The 22,995-nt window shown below is 42.2% G+C and overlaps 2 protein-coding genes across 2 annotated transcripts; one reads left to right on the top strand and one right to left on the bottom strand.

Moving 5' to 3' along the window:
- Window positions 1–218: 218 nt before the first annotated feature.
- cebpz (CCAAT enhancer binding protein zeta) lies at window positions 219–9,916 on the bottom strand. Its single transcript, XM_084953614.1, has 17 exons — window positions 9,673–9,916; window positions 7,527–9,010; window positions 7,208–7,442; window positions 6,942–7,101; window positions 6,444–6,532; window positions 6,293–6,346; window positions 6,100–6,202; window positions 5,496–5,555; window positions 5,323–5,389; window positions 5,126–5,232; window positions 4,459–4,519; window positions 3,931–4,130; window positions 3,643–3,678; window positions 2,757–2,855; window positions 2,563–2,627; window positions 2,371–2,452; window positions 219–1,885 (listed from the first exon to the last, which is right to left on the bottom strand). Exons 1-17 carry the CDS (start codon window positions 9,856–9,858, stop codon window positions 1,722–1,724), a joined length of 3,252 nt encoding a protein of 1,083 aa, XP_084809740.1. The 5' UTR covers window positions 9,859–9,916; the 3' UTR covers window positions 219–1,721.
- Window positions 9,917–11,089: 1,173 nt separating this feature from the next.
- ndufaf7 (NADH:ubiquinone oxidoreductase complex assembly factor 7) lies at window positions 11,090–22,977 on the top strand. The gene is made up of 10 exons (XM_084952447.1): window positions 11,090–11,470; window positions 11,765–11,925; window positions 14,668–14,748; window positions 16,052–16,162; window positions 16,263–16,476; window positions 17,411–17,469; window positions 18,010–18,123; window positions 19,872–20,015; window positions 21,652–21,825; window positions 22,302–22,977. Exons 1-10 carry the CDS (start codon window positions 11,392–11,394, stop codon window positions 22,521–22,523), a joined length of 1,359 nt encoding a protein of 452 aa, XP_084808573.1. The 5' UTR covers window positions 11,090–11,391; the 3' UTR covers window positions 22,524–22,977.
- The last annotated feature ends 18 nt before the right edge of the window (window positions 22,978–22,995 follow it).

The following is a 22,995-nucleotide window of genomic DNA, read 5'->3' as shown; positions in this document are numbered from 1 at the left end:
AGTTCAGGTACAAAATACTTTCTAGATTAATCATTTGGTCTATTAAAAGTTAGGAATTTGTGAAACAGCGACAGAGAAAATCAGAAAAGTAGTATTGCTTGATATTAAATTACATTTAAAATGGTTTAATGTTAACTGTTATATTTGATCATTTTATCCATTCATCCATCTTCTTTTGCTTATCCAATTCAGGTTGCGGGCAGGAGCCGGAGCCTATCCCAGTTGATACTTAATAAGTTTTAATGGTTAATACCACACCAACAAAAAACCTGAACCAATTTTAATTTGTAAATGTAAAACAACAAAACCTTGAAACGGTGTAGACCGTTCTAAAAATGGCACATTCTGATCAGTATGTTCAACAGAAACAATCATTAAACCTGTAATCACACTGAACAGGATCATGAAACACTTAAATGTTTGTCTCACACAAACACACACACACAGGTTGTATGTGAATTGATTTGTTAAGACACAAGGAAATCTGCTGCTTATGTGTCAAACAGGCTCATCCCATGTCAGCTCAGATTTGCCTGAAAGAAAATTCTGACTTCTTAAAAGGAACGAATCATGAGATTTCTCAAAAATAAAAAAATTGCTGATGTCAACCAGCCTCCTGGTAGACACACCTGCGGTCTCAATTTGAAGTTCTTGATGTTGTGCTTGAATTATCGCACTCATAAACTTCAGCCTCTCACAGCTGAGTATGAAGGTCGGGATGTTTTTACACATCACTCTGAAATCCTTTTTTTGAGGGAGCACTTTAAAATTCCAATATCTAGAAAACTCCCAGAGCTTCAAATGTGTTAGAGTAAATATGAATGTGGAGCGTCAGCAGTGCAGCTCCAGTTAACGTAAAACGGGCGTTTGAAGTCCCTAAAATATTTAAATGTGTGATCTCCGACAGCGGATTTGGAGACTTGTAGAAACCACAGTAGATTTTATTTAGAGCTTCTCACATACAAGACACGGGATATTCTTGAAAACAGTCCGAAGGTGAAAAACAAACCAAGAAAACGGCACAGCGGCACACACCCTCTCATTGGCCAGAGAAATTTGGGCCATGTGGCTGGAACTAAAAACAAAGCAAGTAATAAATTTACTTGGACTTTGTATATTGCGTCATACCTGGAAATATCACGGTGAACTTTTCCCCCAACATTTAAGCTTTAACAAGTGTAACGATTCACTTTTAGACTGTTTTTAAGACAATTCTGTGTAAACAACACTGTGTGAGAAGCAAAATGTTTCTACAGGCTGTAGACATCTAAATATTTCAGCAACTTCAAGCATCCTTCATTCGTTCAGAGTCCATTTTCATAGAGACACAGGACCAGATATTTACCCTAAAACACAAATGTTCCCTCAAAAACATCATGAAACAGCCCTGCTTTCATCCCGTGAAGTATTCATTTATGCATTTTAAAACCAAAGTTTATTTTAAACATGATGGACTGAGATGGAATGATCCAGATGAGATTTGCAGCAAAATGTTCAGCACAACAAAGTCTTTGATTTTACAAAACAATAAAACAAGCTAAATGTGGCTCTTCTTCACCAGCCCCCAGATTGAATCTGTAAACACCGTTTTATGTCCGCGTCCTCCCGGTTTACGATGAGACCGCTGAGTGTCCGGGAAGCGTCCGGGAGACAGACGAGGAAGGCGTGGTCACCGAAGGTGTCCCTCAGCTTTAGGCCAACATCTTCAGCATCCTCATCGTCTACTTCCTCTTCTTCTTGCTCCCAAACATCCTGCTTCCCGTCCTGGCTTGGCCGAACCCCATCTTCTTCTTGTTGAACGTGGTCTTCTTCCTGCGCAGCGTCTTGGCGTCACGGCCGTGGATCCAGTCGTCGCGCTGAGCTTCCCACTTCAGCTGCTTCAGACCTGCACACAGGAAGTGTTAGAAAAGAAAACACATTTGGTTTATCTGTGCAGCGCAGCTGAATGGGACTGACAGGACTTTCACTGTGTGGAGAAGTTATGAAACGTGAGACGAGAGACACCGGCCTTCATCTCGTCTGTTTGTTTTTAACCCTGTTATAACCTGAAACAGCCTCAGCATCCTTCAGCCCTCACATGTCAGTCTGAATGTAATCATTCTTAGTTTCAAGGTCCATTAAATGACATCACTGTAATAACAGAGATGGCTGTTGGGTCAATATAAGGAATAAAACTAACTTACTAATGAACATTTTAGTTATACAGAACATTTCAGGTGCTGTAATTATAATAGAAACCATAACGATGACCTAGAGGTCATATTTTTAAAAGGCATCCCAGCACAAAATCCTATCCTCAGCCTTCAGGTGGCCACTGGGCTTGTTCCTGCAGTAGTATGAGCTGTTCAAGGTGAAGCTCTGTGATCTCACCTGCTTTGTCTCTATTGGCCATGGCGTTCAGCCCGATGTTGTCAAACTTGGAGCCGGCATTCTCGTCCAGCAGGCAGCCAAACTGACAAAAAAAAAAGAATAACAATAATGATGTTATAAGACCTTTGAAATATTTATGATTCCATAATCCTGTTGTGCTTGTTTCCATGAATTCTCTGAAGTCAAACTGACCTCTTCAGCAGAAGCAAACATGGCTGCATCTTTCTTTTCCTTCTTCTTCTTCTTCTGTTTGGAACCTGAAACATTGAACAGTGATCAATAAAATAACCTCCGGAGTCGCTGACTGAGTTTTCTATACGCAGCCAAAACAAACTGACACATTAAATTATGTTAATAATTCTTTGAGCTACAGATCCAGCATTAACCTAAAGATCCGGAGAAGTCGAGGTCCTCGGAGGATTTTCTCTTTCCGTTCTTGGTCTGTGGGGTGATGTCTGGAGCTTCCATCTCATCGTCTTCTGAATCTATACAGTGGAAAAGGTTTTTCCCAGTTTCAATATTACATTTGAAAAGAATTATTTTCTCTCATATCTTCTGTTCCAGTGATGGACGTTCATATTCAACACGGCCCAAGTTCAAATAAGGAGCTTAGCACGTGCACAGCTAATCCTTTCAGCTTCAGACTGCTCTAAACACTCAGTTTCACACTGATTTTCCTCCTCTTGGATCTTTATGATGTCACAAAGAGCAAATATTCTGAATATGGCCATCACAGGAATAAACGCCCCACCGACAAGTCTTCTGTGAGGGGCAGCCAATGAGGAGGAGCTATAACTGCTCATTTCAGACAGAGCATGGACTCAGTATAAGATAGGGAAGGATTATTCTGAAATGTGAATCATGCGAAGCTGCTCTACAAGAGTCCAAGAATGAAAATAAGGAGCTGAAAATAAGCAGAATAATTCCACATTAGCAGAAGGATAAATTCCAGCCATCTTTCATAATTTAGCATAGAACCCCAAATTTTGCATTCATTTATTAAATGTTTTTAAGTTAACTGTAAGATATTATATTTTAATTAGGTGCTGCTTTAACAGATGAGTTGACTGAATTTATTAATCTGTATTTTTATAATGATTAAACTTCACTGGTTCCAGAACCTTAAATGTAAATGTTTAGTGGTTTTCTTTGAATTATGGGGTGCTCGTCTAAAATAGGCTTACAGATTATTGGCTCAGATATCCCATGATGTACTGTGTTCCCTCTTCAGTATGTAAAAAAACAGTGGTTAGGATTTCTAAAGGTACTGACCTCCAAATGCAGCATCTTCATCCTCCAGCTCAGGAACTGAAAGAAGAGGAGAAGGATCAGGTTTCTGTAAGAGCTCAGGTCGATTCTGTCCTTTAACTCATAACAGCGTGGACTTGAATATATGAACATCAATATAATCTGAAGTCAAATAATGACAAAAAAGACATTTATATAGTCAGAAAAAAATAAAGGTATTGGTGTATTAATTTAAAAACAGAGAATATTGAACTGACACTCAAAACAAAGCTGGATTAAAATAAGTTTTCGTACTTTGTCATATTTTTTTACCTTCATCATCATCAATACCCTCTTCGTCTCCATCAGGGTCCATGAACATCCCTCCTTCTTCCTCCAGTTCGTCTCCAAAGTCTTCCTCGTCCATGCTGCCCAGAGACACCTCCTCATCGTCCAGGTCGTCCATGTCCGAGTTGTCCACGTCCGACTCCGAGTCATCTCCTGATTTCTTATCTTTTTTACTCTTTACATTACTGACAGAAAAACAAAAAAGTCGTGAGGAAGAGGATGGTTCAGTCAGTGTGTAAAAGTCTTTAAAGTCTTTATTTGTTTTTTTCAAACAAAACCAAAATCGTGTTCGAGTCTCACAGCCAATCAGATTATTCTGTTTTTAGACTAAATAAATACCAACATAATGCTCTTCCTAGTATTTCCTGTATTTGCTTTCCCATGTGTAGCAACAGTAATACAGAAATAAATAAAACAATAATACTGTAAACAGACGGAAAATAAATTTAAGAATTACAAAGTAAATCAATAAATGAATGGAAATAAAACCCAAGAGTAAACCTGAAAACTCACCCTGCAAAGTCCAGATTATCACTGCCGAGGTCGGTAAAGTACGAATCGCCTTCAAAGGTGTCTGCCAAAAAACAAACAAACAGTTACTCAGCCAGAGAACTTTAAGTTATACTACAAGCAAAGGAGGAAGAACAGGAGGAGCACAGCCAGCCTCCGGTGGGCTGCTCGTCCTTTAGCGGGAACCCTGTCACAGCCCAGAGCCGAGCATTCCCCCGAGAACATCAGAACCGGCAGGTCGACCACTAACGGCCTGGTCTCTTCACGGATGAGAGCAGGTTGACATTGAGCACACGTGCCAAATGTTTAACTGTTGAAGGGTAGCAGCAAACAGCACCTCAGACTGCCCAGGAGTTCACCAATTCCTCATCAGGAAGATCCTCCCATCATCAGGATCACGCCCAGGTGTTATCAGGCACGTGTGGGCCAAACTCACAGTGAGCCAAACTACACTCAGACTGGATCAGCCTGTGATTTAAATTTTTACTTTTTATTTGAAATATAAAAGATTTTAAATGCAGTTCTGTTTACGTCGAAATGTCAGTGTTTTATGTAATCGTGTTTATAAATTTAACTGTACAAGTGTCTCGACTGAAGCCATTAACCAAGGATCTGTGATGTTTTCATGAGGAGATACTGAGCATTAAATTAGAGATGATGGTTTATTTACCAAGAAGTTTCTCAAACTCATCATCGTCCACATCCTCCAGGCTCTCGTCGTCATCGTCGCCTCGTGGCCGGCGTTGCTGCTTCTCCTGCTGTCGTTTCTTGAAGAAGCTGACAAATGAAACAAAGAAACAAAACTCATTAAACAGAATACAGTCAAAAAACAGTGGAAATGTGTCAGGTGACTTTGCTGGGACGCACCGATGGAAGAAGATCTCATCAACAGGAACCTGACTTTCTTCTTTGGACAGAAACTCTGCGCTGTTCACTGACACACACAAATAATTTAAAGGATCCACACTTCATCTGACATCACAGAGCAGGTGAAGGAAAAACAAACAAACATAGAAAGTGTGAAATTTGTTTAAAGTTACCTGGTAGCAAGCTGACACGTAATCTGTGTTTGGGCTTCATCACAGCGGCGTCGGTGTTTTCTAAAGAATAAAAAATATTAAAAAAACGAAAGTTTACACTTAAAATTATTAATATTAGTTCAATAAACTGTCACAATGTGTGAAGTCAGCATGATTAAATCTGTTTTGAGCCGAGACAGCAATGAAACCACAGACTAATAATAACGACTCTTCAGGATGTTTTTTATCGTTTTCCATCTTTCTGAGTCTGAATTTTTTTATTTTTCTGTCGTTTTCAGCTTGTAAAGACTTATTTATATTGTCTTTACTGTCCACTGTCTCTTGTTTCTCTGCAGGTTGCTGCTGTTTTGCAGCTTTGTGCATTTTTTGTATTTTATTTCATCCCTTTTTCATTGTTTTTGTTCCTCTTTTAAGTCAGTTTGTTTTAATCATCCTTTCTTTTTTGAATCTCTTTAAACTATTTCACAAATGTGAACATTTGACACCAGTTTTCGTCATTTTCCCATCTACATGTGATCATTTTGTATCCATCTGTGTTTGTTGCATCATTTTTGATCCATTTTACAAAATGCATCCAATAGAATTCGGTGCTTGTTTGTCTTACGTTCTGCTTTGAGCTGTTTGGGGTTTCTGAAGACGAATCGATCGAGGAAGCGGATGAGGGTGAAGTCCTGCAGAGGGTCCCCAGAGTACTGGATGAAGTCTCCCTGTGGAAATAAAATCATATCAAACATTAACAGCAAGAATCATGACGACTACAGAGCTCCTGAGCGTGTGGAAAGGGGCGGGGCTTTTACCTGCAGAATGGTTTTTGCAAACAGCGACACTGACGGATGGAAGTGCAGAGTGAGCTGCAGAGAACATCAGACATTAGGTTATACACAGCAGCTTGTGAACACAAGCTCTGGTTACGAACTTTGTGTTTATTAGGACAGATTTTTTTTTTACCTTCTGCAGCTCCCATAAAGTCGAGCGATCTGCACCGCAGAATAACGGGTTTCTGTGCAGCGGGTCGTAGGTCTGAACACTCTTCATTCCTGAAAGAAAACAGGATGGAGAAACAAACATGATGAAGCTTGTCTTCTTATTTACTGTCCTGCTTTATTTTAATCAGCCAGGTGCAACAAACACACATAACTATGTTGCATATTTAAATTAGAGCCGGTAGCTGGAATAGAGATTACAACATGATCTAAAAGTTTTTCCTGATTCAGGAAAATAAAAAAAAATCTGCCATTAGTTTCATGAAGCTAAAACAAAACAACTAGCTATTAAACAATAGTCTCCCAGGAAGACAATGGGTGGAAATGGTGGAAAGTACCAGGGGCACTGGCGGTTATGTTAGATTAAACCCATCCTTCAACAACAGTTTTCAAACAAAGAAGGCTGACAGAAAGATAATTACGATTTCATGAACATCAGCACTAATCTTTGTGTTTCACAGACCTTCCAGGTTCTGGTGATGTACCCATGATGCTACAGGTTTGACCTCCTCTGCCTCTGTGTTTGTTTGTTCCTCTAGTTTGTCAGCATCCACGAATCGCTCCTCTTCATCATCATCATCATCATCTGCAGCGAGGTCTTTGAACGCCTCCTCTTCCTCATTCTGAATGAAGCCATAATTCAAAAGTTTAAAGCAGTTCATCTTTGAGAGCATTTTGTCCAAAAGGAAAATCTAAAGCATCAGTTTTACACCCTCTGAGATTTCTTACCCCCTCCTCCTCCTGCAGCAGTATCTTCAGGCCCGGTTTGGCCCTCATGACCTCCGACACCAAGAAGAGCGCCCCACAGGCGAAGCTGGCGCTCTGCTCGGCGCTGATCTGCAGTAGCCGTTTGACAAAGGCTTTGACCCGCCTCAGCGCCACGTCAGCCTTCATGGATTTGTACAGCAGGTTCAGGAACATGTTCGGGCGGGAGGACGATGACAGCCCGGGGTCCAGCAGCTTCCTGCAACACAGGTGGAGAAAGTAAACACCTGAATGTTGTCTGTTTAGAGCCCACAAACAAGCTGCCAGGCAAGGTTTTTCTTACCTGTACAGAGCCACGTAGTACCGGTCTGAGATGCTCTGCTGGGAGTCCATCACCTGGAACAGCAGCATGAGCGCCTGCACGGCTGTGTTGAACTTCACCAGATGAACCACTTTGAAGAGTGTGTCCATCTGCTCTCTCACTTTGTCGTCCCCGGCGCTGGTGTAGGGATACGCCCTGTTCACGCCCGCCAACAGCGCACTCAGCATCTTCGACTCAATGTCCTTCTTTTTGACGCAGGCACGGAAGAAGGAGAAGTAGATGGTGATGAGCTTGGCGGCGAGCCCGTCCTCGTCGTGGCTCAGGATCACCTGGCTGAGGAAGCACACGGCGTAGTACTGCGCCTTTGGGCTGATGTTGGGTCGGAACAGGAGCCGCTCCACCTCGCAGCACACCACCCCCTTCATGTTGGGGTGTTTGTGCAGCAGCGTCTCCAGCAGGTACGATGCCTTCGCCGCCGTCTTGTACTCGGGGTCTCCAAGCTTGTTTACCACTTGGGTGAGCAGCGCCTTCTCCTGTTCTGGACGGCTGCACAGCAGCTCATGGGCAGTGGCTAACGCCTTTGCCTTGGTGGCGGGCACTGTGTCGTGAGCCACCGAGTCCAGCGCCACCACAAACTCAGCCACGTGGTGCTTCAGCTGGTGCTCAAAGTACCAGAGGATGAGGCGGCGGTCGCGGGCGTCGCGGTTGCCGCTGGCCTTCTCCTCAAGCTGGTCGAACGGGTGCTGGGCAAAGGTGCGGAGCTTCCTGTCCTCAGGCAGCAGGTTGGACAGCAGCAGCTCTCGCAGCGTGTCCATTGCCATCAGACCCATCCGCCGACTGCCCTTCTTCTTCACCATGGTGACTAGGTTCTCCACGTGCTCCAGCATGTGCACCGGAGCGTCCTGAATCAGAACCGTCATGGCTGCCATTCTGTCCGCCAGCACGCCGGAGGAGACAACTGTCTTCATCCAGGCCGAGTTGGCGCCTTTCTGCAAGCTCTTCTTGGTCTTGTAGAGGTTCACCTCAGCCTCGAACAGCTGCTGAGCGAGCGTCTTGTACTGCGAGACCAGGGCAGCATCCTGTGGCGCCGACGAGCCCTCTTCTGTGTAATCCAGCTCGAACCACTTACCACCAGGTTTGATCAGCAGCACCTGCCGCGGTTGGAACTCAAACACGGTCTGGCTCTGCTTCGCCTTTTTTGCCGCCGATACGGGCGCCTCTTTTGTCTTCTTCTGCTTCTGATTGATGACGTTGGGCTGAGTGTCAGGTGCCATCTCCTCTGCTTTCTCCACTTTGACCTTTTTAGCTTTCTTCTCGCCAGCAGCCGTGGCAGCTTCTCCCTCAGGCTTGTCCGGAATGGTTTGCTGCGTCGCGTATGCCCGGATGCCCAGCTTGGTGATGAATGACTCCAGCTCACCCTCCTCCAGGTCATCTATCGCTCCTTTCATGCCGCCATCGACAAGCTCGTTGGAGTCTTCGAGGCCGGCGAGGAGGACATAGTCGGCCTAAAGACGTAGAGAAGAACCACAAAGAAAAGATTAAAAATACCTGACAAAGAATTCTGATTAACATTTGTGTATAAATTGTATTTAAATGTTTACTTTATTTGATACGTTTTTATTTATTTATGTAAATAATACCGTGGAAGCATGGATCCATCCTGAGTGTATAACAACTGTTCAGCCAGCGGTCTAATGGTGTGGGGATATTTACTTGGCACACTTTGTGTCCCTTAGTACCAACTGAGCATTGTTAAAACACCACAGCCTTCCTGGTTACTTGAACATGACACTGAGTTCACTGTACTCAAATGGCCTCCAAAAGCATCAGAGCTCAATACAGGAGAGCACCAACAGAAGATCCGCATCATGGATGAGCAGCAGCTGTCTGATACGATCACGTCATTAAGGACCAAAATCTCCTAGGAATGTTTCGAGCGCCTTGTTGAATCTATGCCATGAAGAATTAAGGCAGCTCTGAAAGCAAAAGTGGATCCAACCCAGTAACAGCAAAGTGTACCTAATAAACTGTCCGGTGACTGTGCTTTTACGTCACATAAACTTTCGTGTCAGTTCAGAAAGCTATAAAAACAAACCGACCTCCACACGTTAAAACGCTCTCTGACTCTGTTTGTGAGTGTTGGCCCTGTTTCACCAGGTAAATTCACCTTAGTTCCTCCGAGCCGTAAAACCTCCTCCAGACTGAGCTCCTCTTCCTCTCTCTCCTCCTCTTTCGTATTCTTCTCTTCACCTTCATCCTCCTCTCCGCCGCTGTTTTCCGCCTCCGGCTCGTTTTCTTCGGCCTCAAATGTCACTTTTTTGGACTTTTTACGTTGCTTGTTTTTCGCTGCCATGCTGTTTGCAGCGTGAGGAAAACTGACCCGGATGTTGAACGAAACGTTTCCGGTGCACGGTTGCCAGCTCTCATAGTGGGGTGCTATCAGAATTCAACTCAGAATCCATTTATTGTCATTAAACATCAAATGAGAACCAGCTCCCTGGTAGCAGAATTTAGAATAAATACAAATTTATAAAAATCTTAAAATGTAATTATACAATTGTACAAGGTCATTATGTGTTAGCCAATATTTTTCACATTTGTGAACAATAAGCAGCCCGAATTGACTATTGGGAGGTTGTAATTGACGTAATGTAGTTTTTACACTGGTAACCATCAATTAGTCGCATTATTACAGAAGAACCCTTTAAAATGTAACAATTCTCAGGCAAGTTCTGGTCTCCCAGAGAAGCATCCCTTCTAAGTTAGTTTAGATCTTTATTTGAAATGAACCTCAGATATAAGATATATAACAGACAGCATCGGTTTTTATTTTTATATTTTTGTAGTCATATATGACTGAGGTGTGATGTCGATACTTGGCACAAATTAACATAAGATTTTTGGCGGCATTTCCGGCCAATCTGGCAACACGCACGCTTTACTTTTTTTTTTTTTGATTGATTCGTTACATAAAAACAAATAAATCTAAATGAGATATTTTACACAAATAACTACGGTAAATTATATTGATGAGCACGCTAAAAAAATATTAAATCAAATATTAAAAACGAGTTTAAATTTTTTATCCCCTACGTAACCGTCTGTCCTCCAATCACAGCGTTTGTTGTCCGTCTGAAGCGTCAAGGTGCTGTTTTAAAACACGATGTCAAAGGAAATGGAGAAAGATCTTTCAAAATAAAATGTCAATGACTATTAATGGGAAAGCTACTTTCCACAACGGACTTAAAAATGTAACGGGACACTGAAGGGCAGGTGTTGGCTTAATGTGCTCTGGAATAAATAGAGACAAATTCACAGAGACTGAAGATTAAGAAAGAAGAAAAATGTATCGCTGTGGTTTTCAAATCGTGCAGAATGTATCAAGTTTATGGGCATGAAACATAATTCAGATACATTAGAAAAATGTAGGCCTATTTATACTATTACTGTATCATTTTTATTGTTTTATTGCTGCTTTGGGTTTTCGTACAATAATTTATATTTACTGTATATCTTTAATCACTCTCGTTGAGATTCATTTTCTTTAAGTTTTATTTTGACGCTTAACCGGATGGTATCTCTATTACTGCGACGAGCTTAGCGTTAGCATGTGTTGCTTTAACGCTTTTGCACGGGGACGGTGTAGCGTTTGACCTGCTGTAACTTACACACGGATATCAATAAACGCATTCAGACGTTTTTATCTTGTGTACCAGGAGATGAAACGTCGCCTCCGACGGCAGGTTTCTGTTGTTTTTGTATCCTTAATGGCCTCGTAGTTGAAGCTAACCGGCTAGCCGCTGTGCTGTCAAAGAGCAGAGAGTCCCTCCATGTGGAAAAGTAAAATCCAGTAATGAGGTGGTTCTGTTCTTTCCTGTGAAGCAGAATGAGGGCTCTTCTCTGTGTTAAAGCACAGCAGCTGCTCAGCAGAGGTTTTATCCACCCTGTCAGGCCGTCAGCAGCAGGTGAGAGGTCAATTCAGATAATAAATTCAATTAATAGTTTATTAGTGTAGATAAACATGGGGACGGTATGAGATAGAGGCAGGTGATCTGCCGTGGCGACCCCTGAACGGGATCTAAAGTATCTTTATGAAGTAAAAAATGTCATTAAATGAAACAGGAAAATAAAGTCGAATAAAAATGGCTTACTGAATTTGATTTAATGTTTTGGGGTCAAATACTCCTTCCTTCCCCCCCCCTTCAGAAAAAAATAAAAGCTTTTTTTAAATGTATGAATTGAATGTTTCTGTGTGACAGTGCGATGGCAAGCAGCCCCTTCCAAACTCTCCTGCAGCTCTGCACCTGATGGAAACAACAAACCACCCTCCATGCTGCGCCACCTGACCTCTAAAATAAAAGCCACGGGGCCGATCCCTGTGGCAGAGTACATGAGGGAGGTGCTCACCAACCCTGTGAAGGTACAGAATGATTAACTCCACCTTAAGTGTGTGCCAGAGTACCACTTGCAGGTCATGGATCAACTCCACCTTAAGTGTGTGCCAGAGTACCACTTGCAGGTCATGGATCAGAATTCAAAAGCAAAGCTTTTGTTCACTTTTGAATCCTCTGCCTTTACTATAACAAATTTAAATAACCCTTATTTGTGTCTTTCTGGGCCTTAGTTCAGTCTCTCAGGTCATCCTCTGTCTGTAACAAACTTAAATTCTTTTTTCTGATTGGGTGCCTATGCTGGGCGTGGCTTCTGAGCCTGAGATGACTATATTAGGGATATCCTATTCCCATGTTATGAAGATCCAGGAGTAGAAAAAGCTGTATGAAACTGGGTGTTCAGAGCTTCTGGCTCACAGTGATTACTTACACATACACTGACCTCATATTTTAAAACTTTGGTGATGTTTAACATGAACTTCCACTATTAGAACAGGGCATATATGACAGAGAATAAGGAAAAGCAGAACGGGTCTTCTGTAATTAATTCAATAAATAATAAATAAATAAATTTTTATTTATATAGCACCTTTCAAGACAGAATCACAAAGTGCTGCACATAAGATTACAAGTCATAAAAAGATTTAAAAAGAGAAAAAAGAGAAAATAAAACAGGCAAAAAATTAACCAAAAGCAGTTTTAAAAAGGTAAGTTTTGAGTTGTTTTTTAAAAACAGCTACTGAGTCCACAGTTCTTAATGCTTGGGGGAGAGAGTTCCACAGTCTAGGGGCCACAGTGGCAAAAGCTCTATCACCCTTAGTCCTCCTCTTAGTATTTTTTATAGCAAGTAAGCCCTGATCAGATGACCTCAAAGACCTGCTAGGGACATAGGGCTGTAGCAGATCAAAGATGTAGGCAGGTGCCAGTCCGTGCACAGCTCTGTAGGTCAAGACCAGGATCTTAAAATCAACTCTAAATTTAACAGGAAGCCAGTGTAACTGAGATAATAACGGTGTCACATGTGAGTACTTGGAGGATTTTGTCAAAAGCCTAGCTGCAGCGTTTTGCACAACCTGCAGACGATCCAGAGAACCTTTGCTTAGACACATAAACAGCGAATTACAATAATCCAAGCGTGACGAAATAAATGCATGTATAGCAATCTCGAGTTCAGAGCGAGATAAAACCGGGCTTAGCCTAGCCACATTTCTCAAATGATAAAAACAAGACCAAACCAGAGATTTCACATGCCCATCCAATGTGAGACTCGAGTCAAAGGTGACACCTAAATTCCTGATAGAGGATTTAACATAAAGTGAGAGAGGACCAAGAGCTTTCACTATCTGCGATAGAAACCTATCAGGGGCGCATACGAGGACTTCGGTTTTCCCCTCGTTGAGTTGGAGGAAATTTGCAGCCATCCAACGTTTGATCAAATCTAAGCAATCATTCAGACGCTGAAGCTTAGATAAATCCTCGGGCATAAAAGAAACGTACAACTGAATGTCATCAGCATAACAGTGATAAGAAATGTCCTCAAAAGAGCCCATTATATGCTGGAGGGGGAGAAGATAAATTAAAAACAATAAAGGCCCCAAAACTGACCCTTGAGGGACACCATAAGTAAGGGAGGTAGAGGATGACCTAAAATCGGAGACTGCCACAGAAAAGGATCGGCGATGGAGATAAGAGGAGAACCACTCTAAAGCAGTTCCAGATACACCAACCCATTTTTTCAGCCTTTCAATGAGGATGTGATGGTCAACTGTGTCGAAAGCTGATGTGAGGTCCAACATGAGTAGAACAGAGCATTTTCCTGCATCATTATTCATCAAGATATCACTTGAGACCCTAAGAAGAGCTGTCTCCGTGGAGTGAAATTGACGAAAACCGGACTGAAACTTATCGTAAATGCCATGTTTGTCCAGAGCTGCCATAAGCTGCTTAGACACAACCTTTTCTAGAAGCTTAGCGATTAACGGTAACTTAGAGATAGGTCTGTAGCTGCTCCAAAGAGAGCAATCCAAGATTACCAAATACATTTTAGTAATTAAAGACCCGTCCTACATCTGGAATGTGTCAAATTATGAACACCCAGACCTCACAGTGACTCCTGTGGTCTGAACTCTCTTGGGCTTTGTGGTAACCACCAATCCGATGATAGTGTTAGCAGGTAAAAGCAGCAGCTGGTTGTGTTAGAGTGGCGTCTTCCACATGATACTGACTCTGATATTCACACAGGGCAGGGGAAGCTGCCAGGTCAGGTCAAGTCAGGGGTTGTTTATATTCCATTGAAGGGGTTTAAGGCATCACTAATGATGCCAAGAGCCACTGTGAATGAGGGGAAAACACTCATATGTTTCTATTTTCTAGATCGTATCGATTGAACATCCACTGCTTTAACCGCAAGTATATGAGAGAAAATACAGGAAAACAGGAGAGGTCCAAAGACTACAAGGATGTCAGCTATAATCTGTGCTTTTATTTTGGTATTTCCTCTCTAATGGAAAAACTCTTGTGTGCAAAATTAGACATTAACATTAAGAGTCATTTTAACATTTTCTCACATTTTATAGTCCAAACAACTGATTGATTTGATGATAGTATTATCATCAGATTATACTTCCAGGTAAATGCCAGCTTTTCTTTTTTATTGCCATTATTATTTGAGAGGAATAATCAGCTCATAAAAAAGAGGTCGTTGTTTTTACATTTTATGTTTTCCTGTTTTTAGTGAGTATCTTTTCCTTGTTTGTTTTTCCCCCTCTCAGGGTTATTATGTGAGGAACAACATGCTGGGACCTGAAGGAGATTTCATCACTTCACCAGAAATCAGCCAGATCTTTGGAGAGGTGAGGCTGGAAAAACCCCTCAAACTTTCAGTTTCATTTCACATGATGTTTCCACTCGGCCGGCCTCTGATATACACTGTTCACATCAGGTAAACGTGTCTTTGATCGGCCTTCGTCGGTCATTTTACTGTTAGCGGTTGACACATACTTAATCAATAGTAAATATGTTCCAAAATATTTTGGATTAAAAATTAAAATGGCCTCATTAAAAATGATTATTAATTTGTTTTCAGTTGTTGTGCATGCTGGGGAGAATAACAGGATGGTCCTGTGTCATAGATATCATGATATGATGCTTTTATATCATGTAAAAATTTATAGCGGTATTTGCAAGTATGGTATAAAATGACGCAGCCCTGTTCTCACGGCACGTGGGATCAGCTTCTAGGTCAAATGCTGATCGATGACGATAAATTCCTGCTTCATTGGCGCTCTGACCGTGTCAGAGCTGGTCACAGTTTGTGGGCTTTTGCTTGTCCTCTTGCTTTTTGAGGAATGAACAAAATTAAAAACGTACTTAAAAAACGAGATCTTTGAGCAATCCAGGAGTCACACGGAAAAAGTGATGACTCAGAGGCTCAAAGAGTTTGGAACTGAGATTGTGGCTTCAAACACCTATGGTCGGTCAATGCATTTTCTTAGCACAGAGGCTAAGTGAATACAGTTTGTGAATACAGACTTTCAGTATGAATGCATATGATGACTATGAATGTATAATAAAATACATACATACTTTAAAAAAAAAAAAAAAAAAATTGGCTCCTATCGAAAAGATAAATCACAGGCAGTCTGGTTTTAAAGAAGTTTTTTTTGTGAGTTGTCCTTTGTTTAAACCCTGGAATATGATAAGTATGATGTGAATATGATATGATCAGGACAAGAAGACAGATGAGTAAGATAAACACATTACAGGGAGGGCTTTTGTGTTTTTTCATGCTGCTTGAAATCAGTGTTCATGTACAGTAAAAAAAAGTTCCTTTTCATAAAGTTCAGCTGTTTAATGTCACAGACCCACAGACCTGGTGATCCAGGTATGAAGCTCTCTGCACCGTGTTGTGTCTGTATTGTGCTGTTGCACTGTTTGTTTGCCATTTTCACACACTTGCACTTTATGCGGTCCTGTCTCTACTGTTATGTGTAGCACCATGGTCTTGGAGGAATGCTGTCTCGTTTCACTGTGTACTGTACTGCTACATATGGCGGAAATGACTTGACTTTCCTTGAAAGCAGCACGTTTAGATTCAGTAAGATAAGAAAACTTTGTGCTTCTCCTGCTGGTTCAAACATGTTTGGTCTCCTCCAGCTGATCGGAGTGTGGATCATCAGTGAGTGGATGGGAGCTGGTCAACCCAAACAGCTGCAGCTGGTTGAGCTCGGACCCGGAAAAGGATCGCTGGCGAGCGACGTCCTCAGAGTACGTCGGACAGGCTTAATGCTTTTCTATGAAAGACTAAAGATTTCACCCCAAAGTGGAAACATCTGTGTCATCAAGTTGCAATTTTTTCTCTCTTCAGGTGTTCAGTCAGTTGCAGTCGGTGCTGGGCGGGGCCTCTGTGTCGCTGCACCTGGTCGAGGTGAGTCCGGCTCTGAGTGCGCTTCAGGCTCAGAATCTGACAGGAAACCGCAGCCAGGAGGCAGACGCAGAAGATGATCTGGTTTACCGCCGCGGAGAAACTGAAGCAGGGCTACCGGTGTCGTGGTACCGCCGGTTAGACGATGTCCCGACAGGTACACCGGAGCAGAAAGCAGGCTGTGGTCATACTGGTTGATATGGAACATCTCCATGCCACAAAATTAGAGAACCTGAAGATGTTAGCAGGGTTTTCCCTGGTTAAAGTAAGCACATAAGCACAGTTAGTCCATCTATAGTTTAGGAGTTTGTGTTAAAATGACAAATACCTGAAACTGGTTACCAAAGTCATTGTTTTGTTTTATGAGTGTTTTGGCCATCGACATTTTATGCTTGGAAGCCAGATTTGACAAGTGAGGTACACTGCACACTCATCAAATCATACCCTACTTTAACATCAACATTAAATTAGACTGTTAATCACATATTAAACCTCGTGTTTTATTCAGTAAGACTTTACTAACACCGAGTCCATAAGGTCATTAGGAAAGCCTCTACTTGTGCTTCAAATGAAAAGTTGGGTCATTACCTCAGAAATATCTTTACAATAAGAAGCCATTCTGCTACCAGAGGAGTCGCCCTCTGGTGGACAATAAAAAAATGCAGGTTTGAGGAAGTGTTCCCTGTTTTTATATACAGTTTGTGGTTTTGACAGTGAGTATTTTCAGTGCTGAATTGATCTGAGGACATCAGGCTTTATCAGGCTTCAGGCTTATACTGTTACTGTTTTCCATTTGAGTTCTTTATGTGTTAGCTTTTAATCTCTATTAAAATATGTTTTTTCTCTTCCGGCGCCCCCCGTGCGTGGCAGCCTGTTACAGCAGCTCCGCTCATTCTGCGCTTCCTTCTTATCTCCTCTTTACTTTCTCGTAATTTTTTGTAACTAAAGTTTTAGCAGTTAGATTATGTAATTATGGGCTACCGTTTTGTGCTAGTCTTGGTTGTCTTTCTCTGTTTTTATTCAACAAATTTCCCACGTGTGGGACTAATAAAGGTTATCTAATCTTCATTGAGTTTTTCCTCTTCTTCCAGGATTTAGTGTCTTTGTCGCTCATGAGTTCTTTGACGCCCTGCCAATTCACAAATTCCAGGTGAGATTTAAAAACACAGTGTGTGCAATATTTATGTAGCAATAAAGCTTTTTCTTTACTGTCATATTAGTCCTTAAAGTCCTCTCTGTATACTGTGGTCTTGCATTGCATTTGACTACACTGTCATGATTGTTCCTACCACCAGATGGCACCAAATCAAAACACAAGAAGTCCATAAAAATGCCAAGTGTTTAACGGCTGTGTTTGGTGAAAGAGGCTGTTTATATGATAGGTTATTTGTGTGATTTAGCAGTGACTGTTCTTTGATTAATTTTTCCGTATTTGAGTTTTAGCAAAGTGAAAATTGGTGAATCTTTGTGTTAACAAGAAAAACCTGTAGCGAAGTCATTATGCTCTGCTTTAAGTTTAAATAAAACCATATGAAAAACAGAGATTTCATGTCTTGTGCAAAGGTTTCTGAGTGGCTGTTCCTCTGATGTTTGCTGTTGACACCTGCAGCGCCCTCATAATAAGAACGCCTTTCAGCTGTTTTGTCCACAGAGGCCCATCTAAACATGTCTGCTTCTCTGTTTGGGGCAGAGGACGGAGAAAGGCTGGAGGGAGGTGTTGGTGGACATCGACTCAGAGAAGCCGGATACGCTGAGGTTTGTCGTGGCGCCGGCTCCGACCCTGGCCTCGACGTCGCTCGTGCAGGTCAGTAAATGTAGAGCTTCTGTGTCCAGGAAAGCAAAGCGCACATTTATTAACATCTGCTTTTTACAGTTTCCAAATAAAATCTACACTCCTTTATGGTTACCACATCACAGTTTATTAAGGCCTCTCTGGTTCTTGAAACCAGATAAAGTGGCTCATTGTTTGAATTTTAAAAGTTCAGATGACCTCAAAGAGAAATGAATCCCGCCTTTTATTAAGACCCGCTTCTGCCTCTGCTGCCGAGGAAGATGATGACAGTAATAATGATGATGATGTCAGACCTTTGGCAGGATGTTCAAAGTGTCTGAGCTGAGCTGGAGAGGCCAAATCAAGCAGGCTGTGGATGTATAGATGGCATAAATGTGGGCAATAAAAAACCAGATGAGGACTGTAAAACAAACCTCAGAGAGTCTGTGTGAAGAGTCAATTTCCACAACTTTTAAAAGACTGAAGGACATCAGTCTTTAAAGTGGGTGAAAAAAAATGCTTTTGTAAGTTCAGATAAACCTCCAAGGATATAAAAGTCTGGATGTTTGGATTAAAGGGGAATTGTTTCTCCTTTGCACTGTGGAAAATATAAACACTTAAGTAGATGTAGTTTTGGAACAGTTTGAAGTCATCAGCTGGGACACATCTAAAACCTGCAGGACACCGGCCGTTGAGGCCTGGAGTTCCCCCACCCGTGGTGTAAATGGTGCGAAAGGTCCTGGTAGTCGTGATGCTCCACGTGGAGGTTGCATAAAATGTGACATATGAAGATCACTAATCTTTGTGCCAGGACCTGACTGACCATCCAAAGAACACTAACGTTGTTTCGATGAGTTTACAGTAACCAGACATTTTGTTTGTCCGGGTCAGGAGGTGCAGCGGGTTCGTCAGTCTTTATTTCCTCATTATGGGGCGTCACCCATGCCTGAATGCCGGCTGGTTTGATTGCAACCTGGGAACGGTGTCTTGGTTTGCCTTCACAATAGGTGCACATCCCTGTGGGTGGCAAGGGGCTTGGTTCAGCCTTCATGGTGTCATAGCTATGATTATGAATACAAACTGATGAAGCTCGTCTGTTGCAGATACAACCCCCTTAAGATGGTTTGAGGGATCTGCAAGGCAACAGAAAGGAAGAAAAAAATGTTTGTTTACTATTTCTGGCTCATTAACTGACTATAAAAGAAGGGTGTGGCCATCGTAATCTCACCGATTTTTGAAACTTTGTTTCAGCCAATGTTATTTCTGCGTCTGTAGTGAAGATTCACCTTTTAAATGATCCTTTTCCCACCTTAAATGATGGATAACTGTACCTGAGGGTTGTTTATGAGGTATCATGGGAAATGTAGGAAGACAAAATGAGAAATTAAGTTCAGCTTTTTTATAAACAGGAGACGAACTGCTGAACTGAACTCTCCTCACTTGTTCCGATCAATTTTATCACACTGCATTTGTTTATGGACTGTTTGAAAAAGAGAAAATGTTCAGAGTTCAACAAGACGTCTGTAAGTGTCATTTGTTCCAGTCAAAGAAAAATGAATGCTAAATAAAGCAGAAAAGAAAACATCACATTTGAGAAGCTCGAACTTGAGGAAATTTCAGCTTTTGATTAATAAATAATTCCAAAAAATGTCCAGTCCACCTTTAAAAGGTGGAAACCTGACCTGTGTGTGTTTACAGTCCAGCCATGTTTTTGTCTCCAGCAGAGATGATAGAGTGTGAAGCAATGTATTATTAAGTTACTGTGTGTGTGTGTGTGTCAGGCAGATGAAAAGCGGGATCATGTGGAAGTGTCTGCAGAGGGCGGGGTCATTGTGCAGCAGCTTGCCCGGCGCATCATAGAGGATGGCGGTGCGGCGCTGATCATCGACTATGGCCACAATGGAACCAAGACGGACACGTTCAGAGTACGACACACACATCAAGCCCGTCTGCTAAAGCTTCCTGTGTCACATATGTTCAAAGTCAGCCAGATAAAAACGTCCAAGTCTGCATATTGTAAAAAATCCCCCGGTTACTGCGATGGATTGTGCCAGCGTGAAATGGAACTGTGGGGCACATGTGGGCATCGTACAGTGGGACGTGTGTGGGGCACGTAGGGCAGCCCTCACCTAGGGTGTGGGCGTACAGTGGGTGGGTGGGTGGGTACACTGCGGGTCCCACTGTGGGCAGTGCACAGTGCAGATGTGCCCTACATGTGCAGCTACTGAGTCCCACAGTGGGCAGGGTGGGTCTGCCCACTGTGACCCCACCTGGGCCTCAAGGAGGGATTTTTGGGATGTCATTCACGCTAGTTATAAAATTACTGATACCTGCGAATACAACAGAATGGTAAGACTTATTTTTCTTTCATGTTTGGTAGTTTTTATCCAACTACGCCTAACAACAAGAGGGACTGGCCATAGACTGTACACAAAAGATGGAGGTTACCACCATTTCTAGCTATGTTAGCACGCTTTATCATAAACTGTACAGCTGATACAGATACCTGCTAATTAACATACTAATATCATCCAAGACTTTCATCTTTCAACACTGCTTCCTCTCTCGAGGTTACCTGTCTGCCAGAGTGACCACGCCCCTAACTTTAAGCATTAATGGAGTATAAATGTGAATGAACTGGGAAAAAATCTCCCCTATACAGTTCTTTTGAAGGGTGAAGCTTTCCAGGAGCCAAAACAGTTTTTTTGTAGCAGGCTGTAAACATGTTGGACGTTTTTGTGTATGGGAACTGACTCGTTTTTTGAGACAGCCTCAAGTGGACATTAGAGGAACTGCAGTTTTTGTGCACTTAAATGTTGTAGCCTCAGAAGCTGCTGCTAGGCTGCAACCAAAGATTTTTGTTAATAAACTGAATGCTTTAGTGTTTAAACTGAATTAGTAAGTATGAGTATGCAGTTAATCAACTAATAAACAATCATTTCAGGAATAAAGCTTTAGAGCAGCTCAACGGACCTGCTTATTTTACACAACAGTAGTAAAAACAGGTTGACGTTAATGCAGTCTCTAATACTTCCATCAGTGTTTTAAGACCTCATGCACACATTTTGATAGGAACAATTCAGAGTTGGATGTATGTTGAGTCTTTGTCGTTTTTATTGATCACATACAGTGCACTCCGTGTGTCCTCCAGCTGTCGTGCTTTGTAATTCTTTTGTCTTCGTGAGGACCAGTTTGAGGTTTAGACCTTCATGTGAGCATGTTTTGTTCAGCTCTAGTGGAAGGAAGCAGCTGTAGGAAGCAGAAAGGCTCCTGTGCGTCAGGCAGGGGGAAACCAGGGTCAACCGGCCCGTCGCTCCTCTTCCTCAATTCTTCTTCTGAGGTTGCCAAGATTTCACAGCTTTTTTTTTTTACTGGGTTAGAATCGTTTTAGATGGTTAGAAATAGTTTTAAACCTTTTATTCATGCTGTACTTCTTAAACATCTCCTCATGTAGTTTGAAGGAAAAACTGTGTAAGAAGCTGCTACTGCCACTGTAAATAAGATTTTGCGTTGAACCCATCATAGGTTTGCTCATCATTTTGCTCCTTTGCTGTTGGTCAGGGTTTTAAAGGTCACCAGCTTCATGACGTCCTCGCCTCCCCTGGCTCTGCCGACCTCACCGCCGACGTGGATTTCAACTATCTGCGGAGGATGGCGGGAGGAGGCGTGGCCTGTCTGGGCCCCGTCACTCAGAGGATGTTCCTGAAGAACATGGGTATTGACACCAGGATGCAGGTGAGTCTTCATCACTGACAGATGCCAATAAAAACAATCAGCATGATTTCTTTTAGTGTCATTTCCTCATTTGGTGGAAATCCAACACCAAAGAGTGTGACACACTGCTCCTTTTTCTTAGTTTCAGGTTAAAATTTGAGTACACAGACCTAGGGTGCATTCCCACCAGGTTTATGCAAAAATTCATTCACGAGTTTAAAAATATTACCTCTTCAGAAAAATGCTGTGCAGGGAAAAACTTTCAGCAGAGATATTGTAGCCATTTCTGGGCAGGTGAAGCTGTTAGTTCAGTGAAACTTACTTTGTGACAGAACTAAAACAATGAGCACAAAGAAAAGTAAAACATCGTATGATTGTAAGATGATCCAAACATTTTAGTGTTTCTGGGTGACACGCTGTGGCCCACAGTTAGAAAACCAGGACATCAGACACACACAGTATGCCCCAAGGCTTTAACCCCCGGTTGTTCTCCGCAGGTTCTGCTGAGGAACTGCAGCGACCCGTCCACCAGGAAGCAGCTTAGCAGCAGCTACAACATGCTGACCAACCCCGCCAAGATGGGCGAGCGCTTCCATTTCTTCAGCCTGCTGCACCCCAGTCGCCTTGCCAAACCCCAGAAGCCAGAGGGGCTGAAGCTTGAGAAGAAGAGCCCGGCACCGCTGCCTGTGGCCGGATTCACCGAGCTCAAGTTCGCCTGAAAGAGACGACTTTGAAATTTTGGCTGTCGAGTCAGTAGTGAGTGCAAACAACTACACTGTCCCAAACTTCTTGAACTGACTGCACCACAAAGCAAACAATAAAGAGATTTACAGAGCTAAAAACGAGCAGACAGCTGCTTCATCACTTCCTTTAAGCCTGTGTGAAATCCAAAATGGGTGAGTCATTAATTAGATTCACTCCTGTAGAGTCATTATGAAGGAGGAAACTATCCAAAAAGGCCAAAACTGTTCTTTTGTAGCTGTAAACATGTTTGTTTCTGCTGTAAAGTTGAACTTTTTAATATGGAAGTCTATGGGGACTTTTGGAGACAGCCTCAAGTGGACATTAGAGGAACTGCAGTTTTTGGCACTTTAACTTGGGGAGTGTGAGAGTTTGGACATTACGAGATGTCTGTTGGTTTAAAAGATCATGTTCTGATGTGTTTTAACAAATATTTTGTAGTTTTATGAC

The sequence above is a fragment of the Perissodus microlepis genome, chromosome 15 (assembly GCF_051167445.1).
Source record: "Perissodus microlepis isolate ML-2025 ecotype Zambia chromosome 15, ASM5116744v1, whole genome shotgun sequence".
Classification (NCBI taxonomy): domain Eukaryota; kingdom Metazoa; phylum Chordata; class Actinopteri; order Cichliformes; family Cichlidae; genus Perissodus; species Perissodus microlepis.
The sequence above is the reverse complement of the archived record's forward strand: the minus strand, read 5'-3'. Positions and strand labels throughout refer to the sequence as shown.

Coding starts and splice junctions, on each gene's coding strand:
- cebpz (XM_084953614.1), bottom strand. CDS start 9,858: ATGGCAGCGAAAAACAAGCAACGTAAAAAGTCCAAAAAAGTGACATTT. Junction 5,390..5,495: donor ACGTGTCAGCTTGCTACCAG/GTAACTTTAAAC, acceptor TGTGTGTGTCAG/TGAACAGCGCAGAGTTTCTG. Junction 4,520..5,125: donor TGAGTTTGAGAAACTTCTTG/GTAAATAAACCA, acceptor GTTTTTTGGCAG/ACACCTTTGAAGGCGATTCG.
- ndufaf7 (XM_084952447.1), top strand. CDS start 11,392: ATGAGGGCTCTTCTCTGTGTTAAAGCACAGCAGCTGCTCAGCAGAGGT. Junction 14,749..16,051: donor TCAGCCAGATCTTTGGAGAG/GTGAGGCTGGAA, acceptor GGTCTCCTCCAG/CTGATCGGAGTGTGGATCAT. Junction 17,470..18,009: donor TGCCAATTCACAAATTCCAG/GTGAGATTTAAA, acceptor TGTTTGGGGCAG/AGGACGGAGAAAGGCTGGAG.